At 36.3% G+C, this 26,347-nt stretch overlaps 1 protein-coding gene and 1 long non-coding RNA gene across 15 annotated transcripts in view; one reads left to right on the forward strand and one right to left on the reverse strand.

Moving 5' to 3' along the window:
* Positions 1-26,347, forward strand: part of PPP3CB (protein phosphatase 3 catalytic subunit beta) — a 50,446-nt gene that overhangs the window by 1,050 nt on the left and 23,049 nt on the right. For 12 of the 14 annotated variants that reach the window (XM_053586105.1, XM_053586110.1, XM_053586106.1 and 9 more), the window contains exons 2-9: positions 9,850-10,050; positions 10,749-10,873; positions 14,220-14,331; positions 17,973-18,118; positions 18,384-18,523; positions 18,630-18,707; positions 18,813-18,907; positions 22,664-22,789. In XM_053586105.1, coding sequence (XP_053442080.1) covers positions 9,850-10,050; positions 10,749-10,873; positions 14,220-14,331; positions 17,973-18,118; positions 18,384-18,523; positions 18,630-18,707; positions 18,813-18,907; positions 22,664-22,789 — 1,023 coding nt within the window. The remainder of the gene's footprint in view (positions 1-9,849; positions 10,051-10,748; positions 10,874-14,219; positions 14,332-17,972; positions 18,119-18,383; positions 18,524-18,629; positions 18,708-18,812; positions 18,908-22,663; positions 22,790-26,347) is intronic. The other 2 variants (XM_053586104.1, XM_053586109.1) reach the window with 2 other exon arrangements.
* LOC128582325 (uncharacterized) lies at positions 19,546-25,577 on the reverse strand. Its single transcript, XR_008379029.1, has 2 exons — positions 25,486-25,577; positions 19,546-19,752 (listed from the first exon to the last, which is right to left on the reverse strand). It is a non-coding gene; the product is annotated as an uncharacterized LOC128582325 (long non-coding RNA).

Raw genomic sequence — 26,347 nt, forward strand, 5'->3', positions numbered from 1 at the left:
CTTTCAGAGAGCCCGTCAACTTGAAACCTTGCTATGGAGGTGAAAATTTTGAAATGATTTTTCTTTACCATGTAGTTTGATAAATTGAATTCGTGGTAGAATAAAGTTTTTCTTATTGGTATTATGTTTATTTTAAAAATGTAGGTACTCCTTTTATTTTTTTTTTTTTTATTCAGCTTCTTAGATGTACTGGCACAGTGTTTAGATGCTGTATTTTAGCCTACTTTTTGAAATCTGATCCTATATGTTTCTATTAAAATATCTAGAAACAAGAAACCTTTTTTTTGTTTTTTTAAATTTAAATTTTTCAGTCTAAACCTCCTTCAGTTTTCATGACACTGATTTGCACCTAGGTTTATGTGGATTATTTTTAAAGTTAGTTGTATGTCAAGTTGTGTCAGGCATTGGAAGTGCTGAATAGTTTATGGAATCCTTGTACTGAGATATCTTTCTTAAAAGAAAAAGAATTTCATAGTTCAGGCATTCATTCTTTGAAGAAATTCTGAGGTTTTAGGGGGGTAGGAACAGGGGACATTGGTTGCTGCTTCATATTCTGACTATATTTCTATTTTTTGTGTTAATTTCCCAGGGCACCAGACTGTTAGATGGGATAACCAATCACATTCCTGAGCAATGAGTTTATGCTGTCTTTATGCATGTGAATCTTATTCTTTGTCATATATATGGTAATGTTTTTCCTGTACTGCTTTAATGCAATAAAAATAAGATTCCAAGCATAAGGCACATTCCTTATGGGTGAGTTGTGAGTCCAAGACACAGTCATATTTGCAGTTTATTGGTATGGAATAAAAGCCATTTTGATTTAGATAAGAAGGAAAGGAGGTTGTTAATATAGGAAATTAGAGTTAAATAAAGCTCATGGTTATCATTTTATGGGGTTAGTTGTATCCTCTTCATAAAGACAACTTTCATTTATGGAATTTGTTAGCCAGTTGGAATACTTGATGTGGATCACCTGTTCAGCAACAACATGTTAAATCTAATTTGACTGCTCATATGGAGTCTCTTGCAGTTACTGGGAAATTTACCTTTCATACAAATCCAGAAATCTACTTTCAGATTTCACCTTCAGGATTCTTTTGTGGTTGATTATACCGTAATGTTACATTTGATGATAGAGAACACTGGTTGCCTAAAGATAAATGACCACTGTGCTAGTTCAGGTTAAGTTTAACTTGCTAAAATCCCAATTTCTTTTAAGTCCTTATGTACCGCTAGTTTTGTATCTGTACTGTCATAGTTGTAATATTATGGAGACCATCCATTGGTATTGAATATAAGTAGTCTTTTACTCCCTAAAACTTGTTCTTGTCTCTAAACTTTATGTTTTATGGTGATGTAAGTTCTTAAGGGCATATAGATCTTTCTGTTTTTAGTATCAGATGCCTGAAATTCACTTCTTGTGAAGTTTGGGAACTTGGAATACTGTAGGTGATGGTATATAAATGTGATGAGCTTATCACTAAAGTTAGTAGTAAATCTGTGTCATTGATTACGGGTGATTAGATTTCCTGGTTGGTTAAAACAAATTCCTTCAGAGCCTACTTCAACTGCTGGCTCAGGTCAAATTCTTCCTCTGTTTGAAAGTTGATGTAGCCCAGGATGAGCATGGTGGTTCATGCCTTTAATCCTAGTACTCTGGAAGGTCAAGGCAGGAGGATCACTTGAACTTAGGAGTTTGAGACCAGCCTGTGTAAGAGTGGGACCTTGTCTCTACTGAAAATAGAAAAATTAGCCTGGCATTGTGGCTAGTGCTTATAGTCTTAGCTACTCGGGAGGCTGAGGCAAGAGGATCATTTGAGCCCAAGAGTTTGAGGGTACTGTAAGCTATGATTTCATGGAGGGCAACAGAGTGAAACTCTGTCTCAAAAAAAAAAAAAAAAGTTGTAGCCCAAATGGTGATGTAGGTGAGATAGTATCAATATATGCCCCTTTAGCTGTATTCTGGTAAGCATTCTTTTGTTCTTTAGCTAAGAAAATGGAAATAAACTAGGGAAAACATCTAACTTTATCTGCCTTTGTGCCTTACTGTCACATCAGCAAAATTAGCATGGGTAATTAAAACTCAGAACCTTAAATTTATGTAATTTGCTTGCCTTTCCTCCTCCCCCTGAAGTTTACTTGACCTGAATTATCCAGATACTTCCTTTTTTCCCCAGATACTTTAAAAATGTACCTTTTGCCGTACAGACTAGGTCCCAGATTTGTAAAGCTGGATTTTCTCTTGAGTGTTAATTATCACCATTATCAAGTGTGTTAATCTTGATAGAAAAATTAATCTTTATCACTCAAAAGCATTGTCTATATCATAAATATGTTCATGAAGGCACCTACAGGGTGACTCATTTTCTTAACATTTTCTTCTTTATTTTTTAGGTTGTATTAACCTTAAATTATCAGACTTTCAGATTGAACCAAAATGCTGAAGTGTATGTGTTTTAATTTTTTTAAGCTGATGTATTTCTGATGGGCAGTCTTATAAGTGATTCAGGTTCTGTTGCCAGCTGTCTGCTTATAAATCTGAGGTCATTTGGCTAATGTATTTTCCAGTACCTTTGCTTTATTTAGGATTGCTTATTTTCATTACAGATTTTCAGATGACCCACATGTGTCTTGGTGTCACATAGCTACTTCACTGTTTCTTATTAGTTCTATTTCGTTACTTTTTAAAACAACTTGAATTTTAATTTTTTTACAAAGTCTATTTTGTGAACTTATTTATGTAAAAAGATAACTTCTGAAAAAATATTTTTATTTTTCTTTCCACCCCCATTAAACTGTTAACCATACTAAAATAAATCTCTTCAGTACCATGTGTACTGAAGAGAAAGCAAAGGAACAGAGAATATTTCGTGTGTGTGTGTGTGTAAGAAAGAAAAGGAGAGAGAACACCATGGTAACAAGTTATCTTAGAAGGGAAATGCCAAGTTGGAAATACAGCCATTCAGTCATGAGACAAAAGCTGCAGATTCCAGAGCTACTGAATGAATTGGCAACAGTTGTAAGGAAAAGTTTAGTGAAAAGAACCTTACTTTATTAAATGAGATGTGTTTTAGTGCCAATCATATGACTTCATTTTACCATAAACATTTTTTTGTACATAGCAATGAAATAAGCTGAAGCGAATTAGTCATTCATGTTCTCATGTAAAAATTATTTTTGTAATCAAATAACAAATATTCACTAAATGCCTGCTGTATGCTTCAGAACTGTAGGGAGATAACAAACATACAATATGAAAGAGAAATACAGTCTTGGTCCTTGGGGAAATAAATATTCATGAAAAGTTAATAATATATGTCATAAGGATGTGTGTGATTAATTGCCAGGTAAGTTGGGCACAATGGCTCACACCTGTAATACTAGCACTTTGGGAGGCCAAGATGGGAGGATCCCTTGAGCTCAGGAGTTTGAGACTAGCCTGAGCAAAATTGAGACCCTGTCTCCACTAAAAATAGAAAAAATTAGCCAGTCATGTGGTGGGCCCTTATAGTCCCAGCTGCTTAGGAGACTGAGACAGGAGGATTGCTTGAGCCCAAGAGTTTGAGGTTGCTGTGAGCTAGGCTAAGGCCATGGTACTCTAACCTGGGGGAACAAAGCAAGACTGTCTTAAAAAAAAAAAAATCAGGGTAACTGGCAGACCCATTCACTTGTCTTAGTTCAAAGGAGGTAGTGAGGATGCTGTGCTGGAATGGTCCAGGAAGGGTTTGCATAAGAGCAAAGAGGCCTTAAAGGATGGGCAGTATTGAACTAGGCAGAGCATTAGGACCATTTATTTGTGCAACATCTGTTGAATACCAGGCATTGTGCTAAGTGTTGGTGATACAGAATTAAATAAGATTCTCCTAGAGTGCTGGCAGTCTAGTGGGGAAGACATTATTGTAAATAAAAAATGTAACAAATTAGGTAGAAAGTGCTATTGAAGTTGTAAAAAGGGAATTGACTATTTTACTTTGAGGGAAAGCATCACAGAGGATAGTGGTTTGAGTTAGTCCTTGAAGGATGAGTAGAATTTCTCCAGACAGAAGGTGGGGGTAGAGTAGAGAAAACAGGGCTGGAAGGCATGGTATTTGAAAACAAAGCATGAAATGTGGGCAATAATGTGTAATGTGCTTAGCAAAGAGTGGCAGGAGTGAAGCTGAGAAGCTGAAACTTAAGCTAATGAGTAATAGAGCCTCTAGATGATTAAGAACACAAGTTGTGGAGTCCAACTGAGTTTGAAAATTAGCTCTGCCCTCTCTTATACAAAATACTTAGCATCTCCAAGCCTTAGTTTTCTCATCTGTAAAATAGAGTTAATAAAATCTTACTGTAGTTTTTTTGTGAATTCGTGTAAAGTATGTCCCACAGTGCCTGGCCTGGCACATGAGTACTCTACCAGTGGTAATCATCACTACTATTGTTACTATTATTATTGAAGGTTTTAAAGTAGAAAGTGATCCAGTATCTTGGTTTTTGAACACTAACTCTGGTTTATTGTGTGGAGCAAATATTAGGGAGGGAGAGGCTTAAAGTAGGTTGCCTAGTTAGAAGATGAATGGAGTAGTCCAAGTGAGAGATGACCAACGCATGAATTTAGGGAAAGAGAAAGCAGATAATAAATTCTTAGTAATTCTGGAAAGTAAGTATATTGGCTATATGCCCAAATGATGAAAACAATAATAAGAATAATTTTGCTTTAGGGGTTGATTAAATGGGTCAGTTGGCAGTGGTAGTTGGAGGCAAAGATTCGAATGATATGTAATAGACTAAGAATTGAGGAGGACATTGAAAGTAAGATTCAGGGGGTTTTTTCTTATTCATTCTTTAGTCATTAAGAAATGACCCCCCCAAAAAAAGAAATCCCCAATTATTGGTTATGTTAATCTGCCTGTGCTTTGTTTAATCAAAGAGGAAGAATGGAAATTAGTTTTTTTTTTATACAAGATAAGAACTTGAATTAGCATTACAACAATGGAGATGTACAAAAATAGAATTTGAAGAACTTGGAGTCCAGAAAGAGAACAATGATGCGAAAATTTTAAATTTGAGTGACAAAGAATGGTGATACCTTAAGAAAAGTAAGCCAGGGGTGGCGCCTGTGGCTCATATACCAGGGGTGGTGGGTTCGAGCCTGGCCCTGGCCAAAACTGCAAAAAAAAAAAAAAGTAAGCCAGGAAGGGGAACTAATGGGGGGGGGGGAGGACTATTGTATTTAGGAAACTACCATAAGAAAACAACCACTGCTTGTGTTCACTTTTAAATTGGAATTAAATGATCAACATGACTGTGCATATGGTAGTAAAAGTCAATGGAAATTAAGCAGGGAGTAGGGCTGGGAGGTATGGTAAATAAATTCACACTTAACGGGAATAGTGCACACTGTCTGGGGGATGGACACAATTACAACCTTGATTCCAGCTATACAAAAATAATGCATGTAACCAAACGTTTGTACCCCCATAATGTTCTGAAATTAAATAAATAAATGGTTATGAGACGCAATAGATAACTTGAAGTTTTGAAGACATTGCTATTGGATTTATTGAATCTTTCCTTAAAGTGTGTAGCCAGCCAATTTATGCGTCTACTCCTGGCAAGTAAGTGGGTTATATTATTCTTCATTGTGGGGGGGAGCCTTTTGATGACACCTTTAACTAAAAGAAAGTTGTTGTATTGATATAAAGACAGGTGATTCAGGAGCAGCATTCTAATGACTTCACTTTTAACCATGGCTCTGCTCTTTACTAGTCAGAACACTTTAGGAAGCCACTTACCAATCTCTGAACCTCTTACCTCAACTGTGAAATGGAGATAAAATCTGCTTGACCAAACTCATAGAGTGTCTCTGAAAATCAGGTGGAATTATACATGTGAAAGCACTTTATAAACTGTAAATGAGGCATCATAAAGATATTGTCATTGCTACATAAACTAGCATCAAGATATGTATTTTAGAAACTGTAACTAAAAAATCATTAATTCAGCAAACATTAGTACCTATGTTTTATTCAGTGAGTATATAAAGGTGGCAGACATAAGCTGGTGGGAGACAGATATTTATAGCACAATTTGGTAAGTGTCGTAATGTACATGTGCATCATGTGCTATGATATAGTACCACAAAGGATAGGGGACCATTTGCGTAGGCTGAAAAGATTAGAAAAGTTTTCAAGAATTATAATACTGAAATGAGATTTAAAGACTAGGCTTCTGAATGATACTTTGGAGTATTCACTGGACACGGACTGCACTCCAGTTGGAGGCCTCTTAAAAGCTAAAAGTTTGCAACCTTTGCTTAGAATTGGAGAACAGGATTGCTTAAGAATTCTCTACCTGTCCCCAATTAAGAACAGTTTGTTTTCTTGAATTTTTTCCAGTTCCCTAAATTAAAATGTTTTTTAGGCCTTGATTTTTAGCTATCTACTATACTTTGAAGTGTGAATAAAATACCTTGTGAATGTTATTGATTACTATACAGAGACATCGTTCATGCCAAAATTTGAATTAAAAGGAAAATTTTCAACAGACCAGTTTGATGAAAATGAATGTTATCAAATCATATTTTCTAGTGCTGGGAACTTCGTGAATTGGGTGCTTTTGCAGCTGTTTAGGTTGTTTTTAGCTGATCTTCCATTATTAGCCATTTTAGTTGTTGACTTTTTACATGATATTTACATACATTTAGTCCAGGTTTTTCTCTATCACAAATGCAAAAGAGTAGGAAAAATAGTCTGAGAATTAGGAGACAAAAAAATGTTTGGGGAAAGCCCTGGAAAAGCAAGAGTAATTGGCTGAAGGTAAATTAGAAATTTTAAAAACCTTAGGGCGGCGCCTGTGGCTCAATGGGTAGGGCGCCGGTCCCATATGCCGGAGGTGGCGGGTTCAAGCCCAGCCCCGGCCAAAAAAAGAAGAAATTTTAAAAATCTTTAAAAATTTGGGGCGGCGCCTGTGGCTCAACGGGTAGGGCGCCGGTCCCATATGCCGGAGGTGGCGGGTTCAAGCCCAGCCCCGGCCAAAAATAAAAAAAAAAAAAAAATCTTTAAAAATTTGAAAACTAGATGGAAATGCTTTAAAATGCCTTAAAACGTTACAAAACAAAATGGTGGTTGAGAATATTAATTTTTTTTTTTTTAGACAGAGTCTCACTCTGTCACCCTGGCTAGAGTGCTGTGGCATTATAGCAAACTCTTTAGGCTCAAGCCATTCTCTTGCTTCAGCTTCCCAGGTAACTGGGTTTATAGGCATTTGTCACTCGCCAGTCTAGTTTATCTGTTTTTAATAGAGAAAGGGGTCTCACTCTTGCTCAGACTGGTCTCAAACTCCTGAGCTCAAGCAATCCACCTGCCTTAGCCTCCCAGAGTGCTGGGATTACAGGCATGAGCCATACCTCGCCTGGCCTTTAGTTACTTTAAGTTGAAATGTAAAGGAGCAGTTGATCCTGTATATTTCCAGGCTTTTGTATAATAATTGATAATCACAATTATGACTTAAAAGTATCAAGAAAATACTATATACTGTATGCCCAAAAGTGAGTTTTTTCTCTTTAAAACCTTTTTTTAATCAGAAAAGAGGGACCCTCATTTTGAGTCTATAATTAGAGTCTATGAATTTATTTCTTTTTTTATTTTGTAAAACAAAGTACTATTTGGTAAAGAGCCTGAAACTAATTCATTCCAAGTTGATTTTAAATACAGAGAGATTTACTTGTTGGATTCAGTAAAAAGGGAGGCAAATACATTTAATAGATGTATAGTAGTTTTTTCTAGGTATGTGACATCAGAATTTTGCTTCTGTATCATTGAAAACACTTTGTTTTCCATTCTGTTCAACAACTATCACTTAAAAATAGTGCAGTTGGTGATTTCTTATAGAAATAATAAATATATACTGCAGGAGTGAAGAAGCCAACTACTTCAGTATAACAAAGTGGGAACTTTTGTATAATTTTGCAGTGATAGTATTTTATACGTATTTAAAAGGTGCTGTATCTCAATCAACTTCAATGGAAATGAAGATGATTTGCTTTCAAAAAGTGTGTTAGGGTTGGCGTCTGTGGCTCAGTGAGTAGGGCGCCAGCCCCATGTACCAAAGGTGGCAGGTTCAAACCCGGCTCCAGCCAAACTGCAACAAAAAATAGCCGGGCGTTGTGGTGGGCACCTGTAGTCCCAACTACTCAGGAGGCTGAGGCAAGAGAATCACCTAAGCCCAAGTGCTGGAGGTTGCTGAGCTGTGATGCTACAGCACTCTACTGAGAGTGGCAAAGTGAGGCTCTGTCTCTTAAAAAAAAAAAAAAAAAAAGTATGTTAGCCTCAGGTGTAGTGGCTCACACTGTTAGTCCCTGTTATTTGGGAGACTGAGGATAATGAGAGCCCAGTGATTTGAGGGTACAGTGAGTTATACTCATGCCATTGTACTGCAGGCTGGGAAACACCGAGACTCCATCTCTCTCTCTCTCTTTTTTTTTTTTTGCAGTTTTGGCCTGGACTGGGTTTGAACCCACCACCTCCAGTATATGGGGTCGGTGTCCTACTCCTTGAGCCACAGGCGCCACCTCAGACTCCATCTCTTTAAAAAAACAATTATATATATATATATACATGTGTGTGGGGGGGGTGTATACATGCAATTATATATATATAGGCTGGGTGCAGTGGCTGACACCTGTAATCCTTGCACTTTGGGAGGCTGAGGTGGGTGTATTGCTTGAGCTCATGAGTTCGAGACCAGCCTGAGCAAAAGTGAGATCCATCTCTACTAAAAATAGAAAAACTGAGGCAAGAGGATCTCTTGAGCCCGAAAGTTGGAGGTTGCTGTGAGCTATGATGCCAGGACATTCTTTCCAGGGCAACAGCTTGAAACTGTGTCTCAAAAAAAAAAAAAAAAGTAGTTAATGACTCAAAAAGTGACTCCAATGATAGGGAATGCACTGATGATGAAGATGTGCAAAAAATTTTTGAATGAAAGTTTTTGTAAAACATGAAGGTAGGAGAAAAGAGAGTATTTCTAAATTACCATGGTTTATTGTTATTTTAAGTCTATTTGTGCCATAAAATTAATTTAAATTTTTTTAAGTTTAGCCTTCTGCTGTTTTATCTACACCTCTAACAGCTTATATTCAAGTTGGCCAGAAAATGTTTTTTTGTTCTTGTTAAGAGCATGGTGTATCACCTTGTATTTGGGATTTCTTTCTATTTAGGCTTATGTGTTATTAAATTATATTTATTGTATCATTTAAGGTGAATAGTATGTAATACATTTTGAGAGTTCTGCCAAAACAGTGTTCTAGCTTAAAGAATAAAGCTTTTGTTATCCTGAAAGAACTTTTAGTTTTGTGAAACAATTCATTTCTCTAATAATTCTCAACAAAGAACCTGTTTATACAGTTTAATAAAAACTAGTATAATTAGGGTGGCGCCTGTGGCTCAGTCGGTAGGGCGCTGGCCCCATATACTTAGGGTGGCGGGTTCAAACGCGGCCCCGGCTGAACTGCAACCAAAAAAAAAAAAAAAATAGCTGGGTGTTGTGGCGGGCACCTGTAGTCCCAGCTACTCGGGAGGCTGAGGCAAGAGAATCACGTAAGCCCAGGAGTTGGAGGTTGCTGTGAGCTGTGTGATGCCATGGCACTCTACCGAGGGCCACAAAGTGAGACTCTGTCTCTACAAAAAAAAAAAAAATACTAGTATAATTAGTTTACTGTTCTAGAAAAAAAGCAGTTTAAGAATTAATACCTAATAATTGAAACAAAAACTACATTTCAGGTTTTGCTCTTATTTATCTAAATCCAATGATTAGTTTTTATATTCATGTGTTATTAGTGACTTTTTTTATTAATTAAAAATATTACAGCTGTCCCTTTTCCTCCAACACATCGCTTGACATCTGAAGAAGTATTTGATATGGATGGGATACCCAGGGTTGATGTTCTGAAGAACCACTTAGTAAAAGAAGGTCGGGTAGATGAAGAAATTGCACTAAGAATTATCAATGAGGGTGCTGCCATTCTTCGGAGAGAGAAAACCATGATAGAAGTAGAAGCTCCAATTACAGGTATACATATTTATGTCTTGGGTATTATTTTTATTACAGTGTTCTTTAATTGCTTGGATTTAAAGCTGTTTTGAGTCATACCGTATACTAAATTAAAATTATATGAATATTATCTTGAATTTTCAAATTATTTTCCATACTTTAAAAAAGTTTTTGCCTGTTTTCAGTGAATAAATATGATCCTAAATACTCCGAGTACAGAAATTAGTCTAATATGTTTTTGTGAAAGTTTCATCAGTTGTGTTGACCATACTTCAGTTTGATTCAACACTTACTTTGCTTTCAGTTTATTAGGGTCAAATACCTTGATGTCATATCAGATACCAAAGGTGATCATTTAGAGGTCAACAGAAGGTACTGTGTTAAACTGGAGATTTTAACTGCCATCATTATAATTTTGTCATCTTATGACTTAAACACATCTTGGCTTCCTTAAGGAGGGAGCTCTATAAATATAAATGAAAATTTGTCACTGACCACAAATTTCGTTATTTCTCTTACATCTTGTTCTAGATCTTGAACACATGAACACTTGGTTATACATCATCCCTATCATGACTCTTTATTTACCACATCCTTCTTAGACATTTCTTGATAGCATTTATACTATCTCTTATGTAAAAAATATTATAATTTGACTAAAATTTGTAATTTCAGAGGGTTTTTTTTTTTCTTATCTAATAATCTTCTTGTTTCAGTGTGTGGTGACATCCATGGCCAATTTTTTGATCTGATGAAACTTTTTGAAGTAGGAGGATCACCTGCTAATACACGATACCTTTTTCTTGGTGATTATGTGGACAGAGGTTATTTTAGTATAGAGGTAATAATCATATACTGTCATTTGATATGCTGTTAAGTGTTATAGATGATTTCCATTAATTCCTAGTAAAATAAGTTTCTAAAAGTACTTGTGTTGGTTTTTTTTAGTACCTCCATATATTCTGAAGTTTTTTAGGAAAATCTGCTATTCATTTCTCTATCTTTCAGATCATTCAATTAATTTTCTTTGTATAGCTCTGTTTATATAATTATAATTGCCATTTTTCCTAGGGGAAATTATTAGCAAACTGAGGGGTCTTAATTGTCCTGTTGTCTAGTAGTCTTGAGAAACTAGTGCTATTTATCTCTCTTGCCCCGATGGCCTCAAACCATATGAAAAAAAGATTAATCAAATTCTCCCTGATTAAATAAAGATTACTATGATTTTTTTTTAATTGCTTGAGCCCTGGTGCTTTTGTTCCTTGTTATATAGCTGTTAAGACCCAGGTATATCATATGAATCTTTGCGTATTTTGAAAGTATTAATTTGTTTAAAAAACTTAAAAGACAAAATAACTTATTCATCAGTTAACAGTAGATGGTTCTTTTTGCTCCTTTTTCTTTTTTAATTATGTAAGTAAAATATGGTATATACAGAACAATCTGCATTTTGTAACATATGCATCTTTTTAAAAATGAATATGGGACCATATTATAATATTGTTTTATAACCTGCTTTTTCATACATCCCTGCATGGTAAATGTCTTTCAAAATCAGTAAACATAAATTTACAGCATTTTTAATAGCCACATTGTTTTTTATCACTTGAAAAAACCATAATAAATCAATTCCTTATTGTTGATCACTTAAGGTGTTCCCAGTTTTTTGCCATTGCAAATGATGTTTCAGTGAGTCATGTTATTCTTACATCTTTGCATACTTACCTAATTATTTCTGTAGGACAGATTCCTAGAGATAGAATTGCTAGGTCCAATCTCTACCAATAGATACTTAAATTGCACATTTAATATATGCCAAGCATGATGTAACACATAATAATTTGTTCTCACAACAATGTTATGAGGTGTGTATTCTTATTTTATTCATTTTATAGGTGATGAAGCTGAGGCTTACTTAGAGAGTTTAAGTAACTTGCTCAGGGTTGTATTATTAGTAAGCAGCACACCCAGGTAGTGGTACTTTTAATTTTAAATACCTTTCCTAGTAGATATTGAAGCCTTACCTAGTAAATTTTCTTTCTTTCTTTTTTTTTTTGGAGGCAGAGTCTCACTATGTTGCCTCGGTAGAGTGCTGTGGTGTCACAGCTCACAGCACTCTTCAACTGTTGGGCTTAAGCAATTCTCTTGCCTTAGCCTCCCAAGTAGCTGGGACTACAGGCGCCCACCAGAACGCCTGGCTATTTTTTTGTTGTCATTGCAGTTGTCATTGTTGTTTAGCAGGCCCAGGCCCGATGTGAACTCGCCAGCCTCGGTGTATGTGGCAAGCACCCTACTCACTGAGCTACAAGCGCCAAGCCAAAGTATTATCCTGGTTTTATTACTTTTTTCCTTGTGAATTAAATGAAGGTGTGAATAATTATACATTTCAATATACCTTACTTGTTAAAAATAAAGTTTGTTGGGCGGCGCCTGTGGCTCTGAGTAGGGCACCGGCCCCATATGGAGGGTGGGTTCAAACCCAGCCCCAGCCAAACTGCAACAAAAAATAGCCAGGTGTTGTGGTGGGCACCTGTAGTCCCAGCTACTCGGGAGCCTGAGGCAAGAGAATCGCCTAAGCCCAGAAGCTGGAGGTTGCTGTGAGCTGTGTGACGCTGTGGCACTCTACCATGGGTGATAAAGTGAGACTCTGTCTCTAAAAAAAAATAAATAAATAAAAAATAAAGTTTGTCTTTTCTTTTTGTATACTATTATATAATCTGTGTTTATTTCCATGTGAAATAAACCTTCCCTTTTTTTTTTTTTTTTGAAACAGTCTTCACTATGTCGCTTCGGTAGAGTGCCCTGGTGTAACAGCTCACAGCAACCTCAAACTCTTGGGCTTAAGCGATTCTCTTGCCTCAGCCTCCCAAGTAGCTGGGACTGCAGGGGCCCGCCACAGTGCCTGGCCATTTTTTTGTTGCAGCTGTCACCGATTTTAGCTGGCCTGGGCTGGGGTCAACCCCGCCAGCATCAGTGTAGAGGCTGGTGCCCTACCCGCTGAACTATGGATGTTGCCCCCGGCTATGTTTTTGTTGTAGTTGTCATTATTGTTTGGCAGGCTGGGGCTGGGTTTGAACCCACCAGCCCCAGTGTATGTGGCCAGTCCCCTAGCTACAGGTGGCAAGCCAAACCTTCCTTTTTTCTAACCAAATAAATGTGAGTCTTTTTCTTATGTTAAATGTGTTTAGAGAAAAGCATTTGTTGTGCTGTTTGTTTTAATATTCTTTTTATTTTAAAATTTACAGTTACTTTGAATAAGTTCAGATAATAAGGAGCTATGTTAGTAATCAACAAAACAAACGTTAGGCAGCATGGCATAAAGCTTAAGATCAGAGGATTAGAATCCTATCACCCATCACTTAGGAATTTTGTGATTTTGAACAAGTTAAGCTCCTTTCTTCTGTTTCCTCAGTTGTAAAATGGAGATAATGTAACATACTCCTTAGTGTTGTTTGAGGAATAAATGAGAGGATTAATTATTTGGTGCTTGACACATTTTAAGTACTAAATAAATGTTAGCTGCTATTATTTTTGACATTATTTTATTTACTAATAAACCTGAGAAGACCAATCTGTTAATTGTTTTTAAATTGAACAATCTTTAAATCTAAATAATAGAATAGATTAGTTGACTCATTCATTCAACAAGTATTGGGCCAGGCCTGGTAGCTCATATCTATAATCCTAGCACTTTGGGAGGCCAAGGTGGTAGGATTGCTTGAGACCAGGAGTTTGAAACCAGCTTGGGCAATAGTGAGACCCTGTCTCTGCAAGATATTTAAAAATTAGAGAGTGGTGTTACGCACCTGTAGTCCCAGATGCTAGAGATGTAGAGGCAGGAGGATCACTTGAGCCCAGGAGCTGGAAGTTACATTGAGCTATGATGATGCCACTACATTCCAGCTTGGATGACAGAGCAAGATCCTGTCTGAGATAAAAACAAAAAATCCCCAAATATTTATTGTGTATCTGTTTGCTAGGTATTTTTCTAGGAATGGAGAATCAGAAGTGAATAGGATATAAATTCTATTATTTCATTGAGCTTATATTTTAATAAGTGACAAAGATATAATAAAGAGTAATAGAGATGGCAAGGGAACTAGAGTTGGAGAAAAAGGAGCAAAGATCAAGCAGCTTAGTTAAACAGAAATGCAAGATAAATTCACTGGAAATATTTTCTTTTACAGTGTGTCTTATATTTATGGGTTCTGAAGATTCTATACCCAAGCACATTATTTCTTCTGAGAGGCAACCATGAATGCAGACACCTTACTGAATATTTTACCTTTAAGCAGGAATGTGAGTACTGCCAGGGGGATCTCTTCCTCAATACTCTTTTGGAGTGATGTTTATATTAAGAGTTAATGAAAACTTTACAGTGAGGGAGATTTAGTGTCTACACATAAAACTTTGAGGAAAATTGTCAACTGCTCTCCAGTGTTTAATAATATTTAATTCAGAAGTTTTCATGTCAACTATTTCCTATTAAGTTTGGTTATTGCAAATGTACTTGGGAACAGTGGGAGTTTTGTATATAATTTTAATTAAAAAAAATTTTTTTAACAGGAAAAATAGAAAAAAACAAATTGCATTGTTGCATTGGAGGTTTTTGTCCCTCAATTTTGAGGCATTCCTGTAAAGATTCTTAACAAATCATTTCTGCCACAATGCCCAGCTGTTTTTTGGTTGTAGTTGTCATTGTTGTTTGGCAGGCTCGGGCTGGATTCAAACCTGCCAGCTCTGATGTATGTGGCTGGCGCCTTAGCTGCTTGAGCTACAGGTGCCGAGCCTGAATTGAAATTCTTAAGGTACATTGTTTACCCCTTTTCTCTCTCAAATTATTTATTTATTTATTTATTTTATTTATTTTTTTTTTTTTGAGACAGAGTCTCACTATGTCACCCTTGGTAGAGTGCCATGGCATCACAACTCATAGCAACCTCAAACTCTAGGGCTAAAGTGATTCTCTTGCCTCAACCTCCCAAGGAGCTGGGACTATAGGCGCCCACCACAACACCTGGCCATTTTTTGTTGCAGATGTCATTGTTGTTTTAGCTGGCCTGGGCTGGGTTCGAACCTGCCACCCTTGGTGTATATGGCTGGAGCCTTAACCACTGTGCTACGAGCGCCAAGCCTCTCTCAAATTATTATAGCCATGGTAATCTAAAGGTATAAGCAACTATATGATACCAACCAATGTTTGGCCTTTTTTAATATCTCAAATCTTTGTGATTGTTAAGTTAATATTCACATCTGTATTGAGTTAATTTCCAAAAAGAGAAATAATTTCAAAATTATTGAGACTCAAAACAAAGTCCAGCGATGATCATAATAGACATTTATAGTAAAAGGAGAAAATACAGTGATGGGTAAATGCAGAGGTGGCATAAGCATACAACTTCAAGGATAGGACATGTAACCTAAATAATTAAGATGAGACCTGGAAAGTGCGTGCTTGACCTGAAAGCACTTAAAGCTTTTATTAAACTGGCTCAGCTCCTGTAGCTCAAGTGGCTAAGCCGGCAGCCACATACACCAAAGCTGACGGGTTCTAATCCAGCCCGGGCCTGCCAAACAACAATGACAATTACAACCAAAAAATAGCCAGGCTTTGTGTTGGTTGCCTGTAGTCCCAGCTACTTGGGAGGCTGAGGCAAGAGAATCGCATTAGCCCAAAAGTTTGAGGTTGCTGTGAGCTGTGACACCACGGCACTCTACCCAGGGTGACAGCTTGAGGTTCTGTCTCAAAAAAAAAATAAAATAAAATAAGTTTTTATTAAACCACAGTGCTAGAAGACAGGTCTGTCAGCAGCTTAGACTCTCTGATGATTGAATATATATAGTTTTTTTTTTTTGTTTTTGTTTTTTTGGTTTTTGGCCGGGGCTAGGTTTGAACCCGCCACCTCTGGCATATGGGACCAGCGCCCTACTCCTTGAGCCACAGGCACCGCCCTGAATATATATAGTTTTTTTATGTTTGAATGACCCAGTATTAAAATGGGAAATAGGAACTATTTTTGCTTAGATAATTAACAAATTGTCCACCAATATCTCACTAAAACCAAAATATCTAGGAATTTAAAGGCATAAAGGAGCAACAGCATGTACATGATACCTTTCCTAAAAGTAAATGATAGCAAGATTTGGTGGAGTTTTGTCATTCTTGTGTTACTGTATTGGCTTCCTGATTCACTGACCATTCTAAGTATTTGTTGTAGATAAGAGGAATTCTCCACCTCCTTCAACATATGAATATGACTCTTTTTTTTTTTTTTTTATTAAATCATAGCTGTGTACATTAATGTGATCATGGGGTACCATACACTTTTTTTTATTTTTTCAAAAACTTTGGGTAGACTGCATTTTCTTGTAAGATGTGGTGGTCTTGCCTGTAATAAATAAAGCAAAGCAAGTATTAAACCTATTTTAGCCTCAAGTATAGTTCTAATTTTGCCTTATTAGGCCAATAAAGTTAAATGGTTAAGCTGTTTTTAGAGGCATGACTTATTTATTTTTAGTAATATTTTATGACTATCTGCTACATACCCAAAATAAATTTAAGGAGAACAAATATTTTGTCTTCATAAGACTAGTAACATTGCTTTTTTTTTTTTTTTGAGATCAGTGTTGCTGTATTGCCCTTTGTGGCCTGCTGTGGCATCACAGCTCACAGCCACCTCAAAGTCTTGGGCTTACGCGATTCTCTTGCCTTCACCTGCCAAGTAGCTGGGACTGCAGGCGCCTACCACAATGCCCGGCTATTTTTGATTACAATTGTCAGTGTTCTTTAGCAGGTCCGGGCCAGGCTCAAACCCGCCAGCCTCAGTGTATGTGGCTGGTGCCCTAACCACTAGACTATGGGTGCTGAGCCAACATTGCTCATTTTTATTGATTCTTACAGGGAAAGATGCTTGCCTTTTTTAAAAAAAAGTTTATACAGTAAGATTTATGGTTATGGTATTTAATTCTGTGACTTTTGATATTGCATAGAGTTGCCCACCTGTACAGTCATGATATAGAAGTATTTTATCAAACCATAAATTTCTTCTTGCTGCCACCTTATAGTCACCCCTTCACCTCCTGTTAACACTTGGCTGCCACTTGTCTGTTTTCTGTCTCTTTAGTTTTCTTGCCACTTGTCTGTTTTCTATCTCTTTAGCCCATTGTTTATACATACATACATGCATACATTCTTTTTCCTTGGAGTGTCTATTCGTTGTTTTAGAAACACTGTCATTCAGATTGGCATATAGTGATAGAATCCCAGCTTACTGCAACCTGGAACTCCTGGGCTTAAGCCATCCTCCTGCCTCAGCCTCCTGAGTAGCTAGGATTATAGGTGTGTGATCCACGCTCAGCCAGTTTTTTTAAAAAAAATTTGTAGGCTCAACACCTGTAGCTCAAGCGTCTAAGGCACCAGCCACATACACTAGAGCTGGTTGGTTCCAATCCAGCCCGGGCCTGCGAAACAGCAATGACAACTACAACCAAAAAATGGCCTGGTGTTGTGGCAGGTGCCTTAGGCCCAGCTACTTGGGAGGCTTAAGGCAAGAGAATCGCTTAAGCCCAGTAGTTGGAGGTTGCTGTGAGCTGTGATGCCACAGCACTGTACCCAGGGTGATGGCTTGAGGCTCTGTCTCTAAGATAAAATAAAGAAATAACTGAATAAAAATAAAATAATTTTTGTAGAGGCAGGGTCCTGCTATTTTTCAACTTGGTCTCAAACTCCTGGCCTCAAGACATCTGCCTGGGCCTTCCAAAGTACTGGGATTATAGGCATTAACCACTATGCCTGGTCTATAATTGAAACTATAACTATTGAAATCTCATTATAAAAAGTATAAGATATAAAAGTATAAGAAATAAAAATCATGTATATGTGTAGTAGATATGTGTTTTTAAAATGGTAATTTTTAACTATTTAATTTTTATTTTTCTAGGTAAAATTAAATATTCAGAAAGAGTCTATGAAGCTTGTATGGAAGCTTTTGATAGCCTTCCTCTTGCTGCACTTTTAAACCAACAGTTTCTTTGTGTTCATGGTGGACTTTCACCAGAAATACATACACTGGATGACATTAGGAGAGTGAGTATATATTTTAGTTCTAAGGTTGATTGCTATTTATAGTACTTTGTTGAGAGAGTAGAAGCTTCAGACTTCTCTTCACTGCCCAAGGTTAGGTAGTAGTAAAAATTAATATACTGATGTTTTAAGGAAATAGCTTCTGGTCATTCAGAATGATGTAGTATGGACTATATTCAAGTTGGTACCACATTCCTATGTCTATTCTGTCCTTATTTTTTGATGAGTTATTTCTGTTCTTTGTTTCTTTCTTTTCTTTCTTTCACAGTTAGATAGATTCAAAGAGCCACCTGCATTTGGACCAATGTGTGACTTGCTATGGTCCGATCCTTCCGAAGATTTTGGAAATGAAAAATCACAGGAACATTTTAGTCACAATACAGTTCGAGGATGTTCTTATTTTTATAAGTAAGGAAAAATATCCAAGATCAATCACATTTTAGTTGCTAACATAGCATATGATACATACAAAAAAGGTCAGCATTTTACTTAATTTGCTCTTTTTCCCCCACAGCTATCCAGCAGTGTGTGAATTTTTACAAAACAATAATTTGTTATCGATTATTAGAGCTCATGAAGCTCAAGATGCAGGGTAAGAATTCTGTTTCCCTGACCCAAATTAACACCTTAAATACAAATCGAACTTAGTATCCATGGTTGATGCTTTACGATGCATATTAAGCTATTTGTTTTGCAGCTATAGAATGTACAGAAAAAGTCAAACTACAGGGTTCCCTTCATTAATAACAATTTTTTCGGCACCTAATTACTTAGATGTCTACAATAATAAAGGTAAGATGTTGTTGATAAAAAAAATTGTTAAACAACTTAGCATTTTAATTAGCTTATTTTTTGAAAATATAATAGAAAAGGGGTGTTATTATGAAATTATAACTATCCAAATCTCATTATAAAAAACTAAAAGATTTAAGGGAGGGGAGAGAAGAAGAAATAAAAATTCAAACTATGAAACTGAGTCATATATAACCATTCTAAAACTAGTCACTCACAAAAGCTGTTTTGTAAAAAGTGCTTTAAGTATATCAAGCAAAATCAGACATGATTTTCTCAAACTCCCCTTTCTTAAATCTTTTCCCTTATAATAAGAGAATTTATGTTATTTGTATAAAGCTTCTGCTTCTTTGATGATAATTTTATTTGCACTGTCTACTTGTTTGTTTATAATGTTTCTTATTTTATGTTTACTGATCTAGGTTCTCTTTTTTCGTTTTTTATTTCCTATTTTTACCTCCACAGTCTTACCACTGCCCCACAAAGATTTGTATGTGAGCTTTCTCTGATCTCATTTGAAGGATACATTCTTTCTACTGCTTTCCCAAACCCTTTTTTCTTATATCTTTTTTTGTTTATCTTCTTTTCAAGTGGTTTTTCATATTCCCTTCTTCCTTTTGAATTTGATCTGTCTGTAGTAATTAGATTTCATTTTATTTTAAATATAACTTATTGACAGATGATGCCAAAGGTCTTAATCTGGTTGAGTGCTGAGGACATTGAAGATGAGCTTGAGTATGTTTATGTAGTTCACATCTTCAGAAGAGGAAAATTAAAAGGCCAGCTTCTATTCTGTCTTGCCATGTCTGGAATTCAGTCGATTATGCCTTAGCTTCAGGATCAGACTAGAAAAGATGTGGCAGGAGAAAAAAACAGAAGGTTAAAGACTTATAAAAGTACATTTGGAGAGATGATGAGGTCATTGCTAAATAAGGGTCATAGTGGAAGTTCAAAAGAGGAACAGAAGAGTTTTTTGGATAGTGGGAGATGATGGTTAAAACTTTAAAAAATTTGCCTGAGATAAAACAGTAGAATGCTGGATAAATTTGGTACAGAATATGCTGTAAGAACTTATACTGTAGATAGCAAATGAAATCTAACTTCATTTCTGAAAAGAAACATCTAAATTTTGACTGCATTTTTAAAAACAGAATCAAAGGTTAAACTTAACAAACTAACAGCGCTCTAATTCCTCAACTGTAACTTTCCTTGTCATTATTAAAGGAGGTAGTGTTCAATATCCAGTTGAGTATTGCTTTACTGGTTGTCCTTTGTCAGTTTGGGAGGGTTAAGCGATTGATATTTTTAGTTCTTAGAAAAGAAACTCAAACTGTTGACTCTGTCTTGTGAAAAGCAAATGTCTCTTGGTAGTTTTGAGTCTGTATATGGTGTTAAAATTTGAGTGTTTGTATGGTATGGGTATGTTTGTAATGTTTTATTCCATCTATAAAGCAATTTTCTAGATTTTCTTTCTCTTTTTTTCTTACTTAGAAAATGTCTGATGGCTCCATGCCCGTAGCTCAGTGGTTAGGGCGCTGGCCACATACACTGGGGCTGAAGGGTTCAAACATAGCCCGGGCCTGCCAAACAACAATGACAACTAAAAAAAAAAAAAAAAATTAGCCAGGGTTTGTGGCCGGGTGCCTGTAGTCCCAGCTACTTGGGCGGCTGAGGCAAGAGAATCACTTAAGCCCAAGAGTTTGAGGTTGCTGTGAGCTGTGACACAACAGCACTCTACTGAGGGCGACATAGTGAGAATCTGTCTAAAAAAAAAAGAGAGAGAGAGAAAAAGAAAAGAAAAGGCCTTAAAACTTGGTATCAGCTCATACTTTCTGAAGCTAATCTTAAAGTGCTTTCACATAGAAATTTCTTTTTTTTTTGGTTTTTGGCCAAGGCTGGATTTGAACCCACCACCTCCGGCATATGGGACCGGCGCCCTACTCCTTGAGCCACAGGCGCCGCCCCACATAGAAATTTCTTAAGGAAAACAAACATACACCTTTTAAATTATTTAAGTGGTAGCATGCAGCAGGATTGCTTTTGATTCTATATTAGCCAGAATCACAAATCTTGGAATTTAACATCTATATTTCAGTGCTCTTTGTTAAAATTTTTAAAAATAATCACATAATCGGCTGAACACAATGGCTCATGCTGTAATCCTGGCACCATGGGAGGTCGATTTGGGTGGATTGCTTGTGCTCAGGAGTTCAAAGCCAGTCTGAGCAAAAGTGAGACACCATTAGGAAAATTAGCCAGATGTTGTGGTGGGTGCTTATAGGCCCAGCTACTCAGGAGGCTGAGGTAAGAGGATTGCTTGAGCCCAGTAGTTTGAGGTTACTGTGAGCTATGATGATGCCATCTACCCAGGGCTATGGAGTGAAATCCTGTCTCAAAAAAGAAAAAAAAATTCTCATAATTATTATAGTATCTACAAAGCATTTTGTAGTTTTATTTAGTTTCACTTTTTAAAGTCTGTGATTTTAAAACAAACTTCTGAGGTAGGCAGGGAGATAATATTAGTCCTGTCTTTAAGTGAGAAAACAGATTACTTGAATAATTTACGAAGCATTGGTCAGCTAGTACATGTTGTAGTTTAGATTAGAATCTAGCCCTTCTGGGCGGTGCCTGTGGCTCAGTCAGTAAGGTGCCGGCCTCATATACTGAGGGTGGCGAGTTCAAACCTGGCCCCGGCCAAACTGCAACCAAAAAAATAGCTGGGCGTTGTGGCGGGCTCCTGTAGTCCTAGCTACTCGGGAGGCTGAGGCAAGAGAATCGCTTAAGCCCAGGAGTTGGAGGTTGCTGTGAGCTGTGTGAGGCCACGGCACTCTACCGAGGGCCATAAAGTAAGACTCTGTCTCTACAAAAAAAAAAAAAAAAATAGAATCTAGCCCTTCTAACCCAGAGTAATATAACTAATGACTGAAATCTACGTAGGTTACTTTAAGATATTAATTTTGTCAACATAATGAACTTTTAAGATACCTGAAATGAAGGTGAATATGTTGCTTTTGGATTATTTGTTTATAATGTTTTTTCTTTTGGTATTTTATTTTATTTTACTTTTTTTTTTGCAGTTCTTAGCCGGGGCTAGGTTTGAACCTGCCACCTTTGGTATATGGGGCCGGTGCCCTACTCTTTTGAGCCACAGGCACCGACCTCTTTTGATATTTTCGTGGGATTTTTTTTTTCTAAATGAAGTAAAATATTTCTTTATAGTAATTTCACCTGATTTTCCATATTAAGTAAAACAAATATCTTCAACATTCATAAATAAATGTTCTAAATTGGTGAGTTTTTTGCTTTATTCAGCTTTTTTTCCTTTTTTCAGTATTTGGCTATACTTTTCAGATTGCCTGTAGCTAAAGACCTTCTTAAATTCCTCAACTTATATGAACTTTAAAAACCTAGAAAATTGCTCACTACAATTATGTTTTCTTTAAAAATTGAGTTTTCATAATTTTAGATTCAGTAAAAGTACATATTCATCATTGATAAAGTAAAACAAACATTCTGGAAAGAATCTGGAAATTTTGTTAATAGTTAATAAGTGAAGATCTATCGCTATTAATGGAAGTGTATTAAAAACAAAAAATGTTACTCCTAAAAATTAGTTCCTTCCTCCCTCTACCAGCCTTGATTCTATTCACCCCTATATGCCCTGCCCTCTTAAAAAGATATTTTTCTGTTTTTATGTATTTTATATTTTTGAGACCAAAGACAAATTGGTACATTAACCTTCAACTTATCTTGCAGCTGCTGTATTAAAGTATGAAAATAATGTGATGAATATTCGACAGTTTAACTGTTCTCCACATCCATACTGGTTGCCCAATTTTATGGATGTCTTCACATGGTCTTTACCATTTGTAGGAGAAAAAGGTATGATTTTTATTTTTTAAATTTTTTTTTATTTCTGTTACATTTACTCTAGTTTACTATCATACGCACATCTTGCTAAAGGAAACTCAAGTCTAATTTCACTATGGTTACAGCTCTACTTGTGTCAGTGGGTGTGGATATGAGAGCCTCAAAGATATTTTAGTTAGCTGTTTACAGCTCCCATATGAGGGTGTCTGGGGGACTGGGAAAGACTTATAAATAGCCTGATGTTGTCTTCAGCTGTTGGATTTTCTTTCTTTTTTTTTTTTTTTTCTTTAGCTTAAATATTTTATGAAGGGATGAAGGGATAGCTTCTTTTTATTATTATTTTTTTTTTTTGGAACGGACAGTTCTGCATAATTTTTTTTTACTTCTGCATATTTTAACACTATTTTGGGGCCTGCCACAGAACTTAAGGAAAACTTAAAAGCATTTATTTTGGTGTTATTAACCACTAAAGCAATTTTCTATTCTAAGAGAAATGATAAAGAGAAATTTAGATTCTAACCTAGTATTTCTTCACCTATATAAAAAACATGTATAAAATTTTAGTAGTGATGGCTTTCGCACAATTTAGAGAAGTACCTATTAATATGTATTTAAGTGAATCCTAGTAAATGTGGAATGTAAAGGTCTTAGCAAAATAACTAAGAAAATGCTACAAAAGCTATGTTAACTAATGTGATGAAAATGTGTCAAACGATCTATGAACCAAGTGTATGGTGCCCCACGATCATACTAATGTACACAGCTATGGTTTAATAAAAATAAATAAATATAAAAAAATGTATTTAAAAGGCTTTTTAACAGAAATTAAATGGAATTTAAGAAATTTTGTTTCTAGCTGTATAAAATTCTTAGGATATTATTACTTACCACATTCTTACCATGTCTTAGTGTTAACTTTTTTTTACAAGGCAGTGCCTCTGTTTTCGTATGTGGAAAATGATAGTATGGGAGTATAGATATAATGGTAAAACATTTTATTCTATATTCCCCTCAATTTTTTTCTCACTTTTTCCATATTATAGAATGTTTCTTTCCATATGAAATGTATCACTTCTGTCAAGGCAATTTGTGGTTCAAAATTCAGAATTAATACTTAAACTTTGTATGTTAAACAGGTTTTCTCCAGATTGCCTTTGGTCTTCTTCAATTACTTAGTAGGTTCAACATTAAGTTAATATGGAGATAGAATTACTCTTTAGCATTTGAGAAGGGGACTGGTTAAGGGCTTAGGTGCAAGGGATGCATTACACTTAAATAAACTTCTATCTTTGGTATATGAGAAATAGTTCAATCATAGCATCACCAGGCTAAAGTGAATTCATCCTGCTCACTCTACTGCCTCCAGGCTAGGCTGCAACTCAACTATTTTAATATAATATGAGGAGGCTGGAGGGGTCAGGAGGATAAGGTAGGAGAAAATGGAAAATTTTATAGATCTCTCTAATTTGGTTCTCTAAAGTCTCCATGTATGAAAATGCTTCATTATGTCTAATCTAAATGTTTATACTGTGGGCGTTTAAACAAGGAAAGAAATAGATAATAGGTTTTTCTCAACTAGTATCCCTGTGAAAAACCAGGGCATCATGAAGTTTTGGAGCTCATAAGTGAACTTAATCATTTAGTCCAACTCCTTTTGAGAGATGAAAAATTTAATATGACTTCTGGCTCTTATAAGTGAAAATGGAGAACAGTAGGCTTTTATCAGTTCTAAGTGATTTTAGTCTGCTACTAAGTGATATTTGATTCTTCTTTGTTACTCTAAAATCATCTTAACTCTTGTAAGCTAAGGAAGTTTTCAGACCTTTTGACCATTTTTATTTTTCTGTGGATTTTCTCTGAATTATTCACACCTTTTTAAAGCGCCTGTGGCTCAAGGAGTAGGGCGCCGGTCCCATATGCCGGAGGTGGTGGGTTCAGGCCCAGCCCCGGCCAAAAAATCACAAAAAAAAAAAAAAAATGTAAAACTGAGATTTTACATTTCTAGATTTTAGAATCCTAGCCAGTGTTGAACACAATAAGAAAAATTACCCAAACTCTGCGTATTTCACTATTTTAATACATGGTAGCTATTCAGATAGCTAAGTACTTGTTTTTGAGACAGAGTCTTACTCTGTTGCCCCATCCTAGAGTACCACAGTGTAATTCACAGCAACATCAAACTCATGGGTTCGAGTAATCCTCTTAACTCAGCCCCCACCCCCCAATAGCTAGGACTACAGGTGTTTGCCACTATGCCCAGCTACTTTTTCTATTTTTAGTAGAGATGGGGTCTTGCCTCTTGCTCAGGTTGGTCTTAAACTCCTGAACTCAAGCTATCCTGTCTGCCTTGGCCTTTCAGAGTGCATGAATTACAGGTGTGAGCCACCACCCTGGCCTACTTTTTATTCTAATGAAAGTTTTATTTTGTTGTGAAAAGCAGTAAGTGACATTTCATTTGTTTTCTTTTCAAAAAGTCTGTTTGATTCTGGTCTAGTCCCTGAGAAGCAAATAACTTAAGCCAAAGGCTTCCTGAGAGGCTGATTTAATCCCTGAGTTAGAAGGAAACAGTGTTTCTTTAAACTTTTGGTACTAAGAACCCCTTTTTTTGGTAATTGTTGAAAATAAGTAATTACTACAAATGAAATTCATATTATTCACTCTACCATTAAATGCATTAGAAATTTTTATTTCATTTAAAGAAATCTTACCTTGGCTATAGTCCCAGTTACTTGGGTGGTTGAGGCAGGAAGACTGCTTGAGCCCAGAGGTTCCAGGCTGTAGAATGATATGATCACGCATATGAATAGCCACCACACTCCTGCCTGGGTAGCATAGTGAGACTATCTCTAAAAAAAAGTTACAGCTGGGCACAGTGGTTCATGCCTGTTATCCCAGCACTCAAGGAAGCCAAGGAGGGTGGATCTGTTGAGCTCAGGAGTTCAAAACCAGCCTGAGCAAAAGGAAGACCCCATCTCTAAAAATAGCTGGACATTGTGATGGGCACCTATAGTCCCAGCTACTTGGGAAGCTGAAGCAAAAGGATTGCTTGAGCCCAAGGCGCTGAGGTTGCTGTGAGCCATGATGCTCTACAGGGGGGCGACAAAGTGAGACTCTGTCTCAAAAAAGTAAATTAAAAACAAAATTAAATTAAAAAGTACATTGGAAAATTTCTAATGCATTTAATGGTAGAGTGAATAATATGAATTTCATTTGTAGTAATTACTTATTTTCAACAATTACCAAATCATGGCTAATCTTGTGTCATTTGAGTCCTTTTGAGTCCCTGTCCACTACTCTCCATCCTATGCCTCAATTATTTTGAAGTAAATCTCAGCTGTTATTTTTTTTTTGTATCTGCAAGTATTTTAGAATATATTTCTAGGGTGGTGCCCATAGCTCAGTGGTAGGTTGCCAGTCACATACACCGAGGCTGATGGGTTTCCAAGCCAGGTAAAACAACAATGGCAACAACAACAACAAAGTAGCCGGATGTTGTGGCCAGCGCCTATAGTCCCAGCTACTTGGGAGGATGAGACAAGAGAATCGCTTAAGCCCGAGAATTTGAGGTTG

This window comes from Nycticebus coucang, chromosome 3 (assembly GCF_027406575.1).
Source record: "Nycticebus coucang isolate mNycCou1 chromosome 3, mNycCou1.pri, whole genome shotgun sequence".
Classification (NCBI taxonomy): domain Eukaryota; kingdom Metazoa; phylum Chordata; class Mammalia; order Primates; family Lorisidae; genus Nycticebus; species Nycticebus coucang.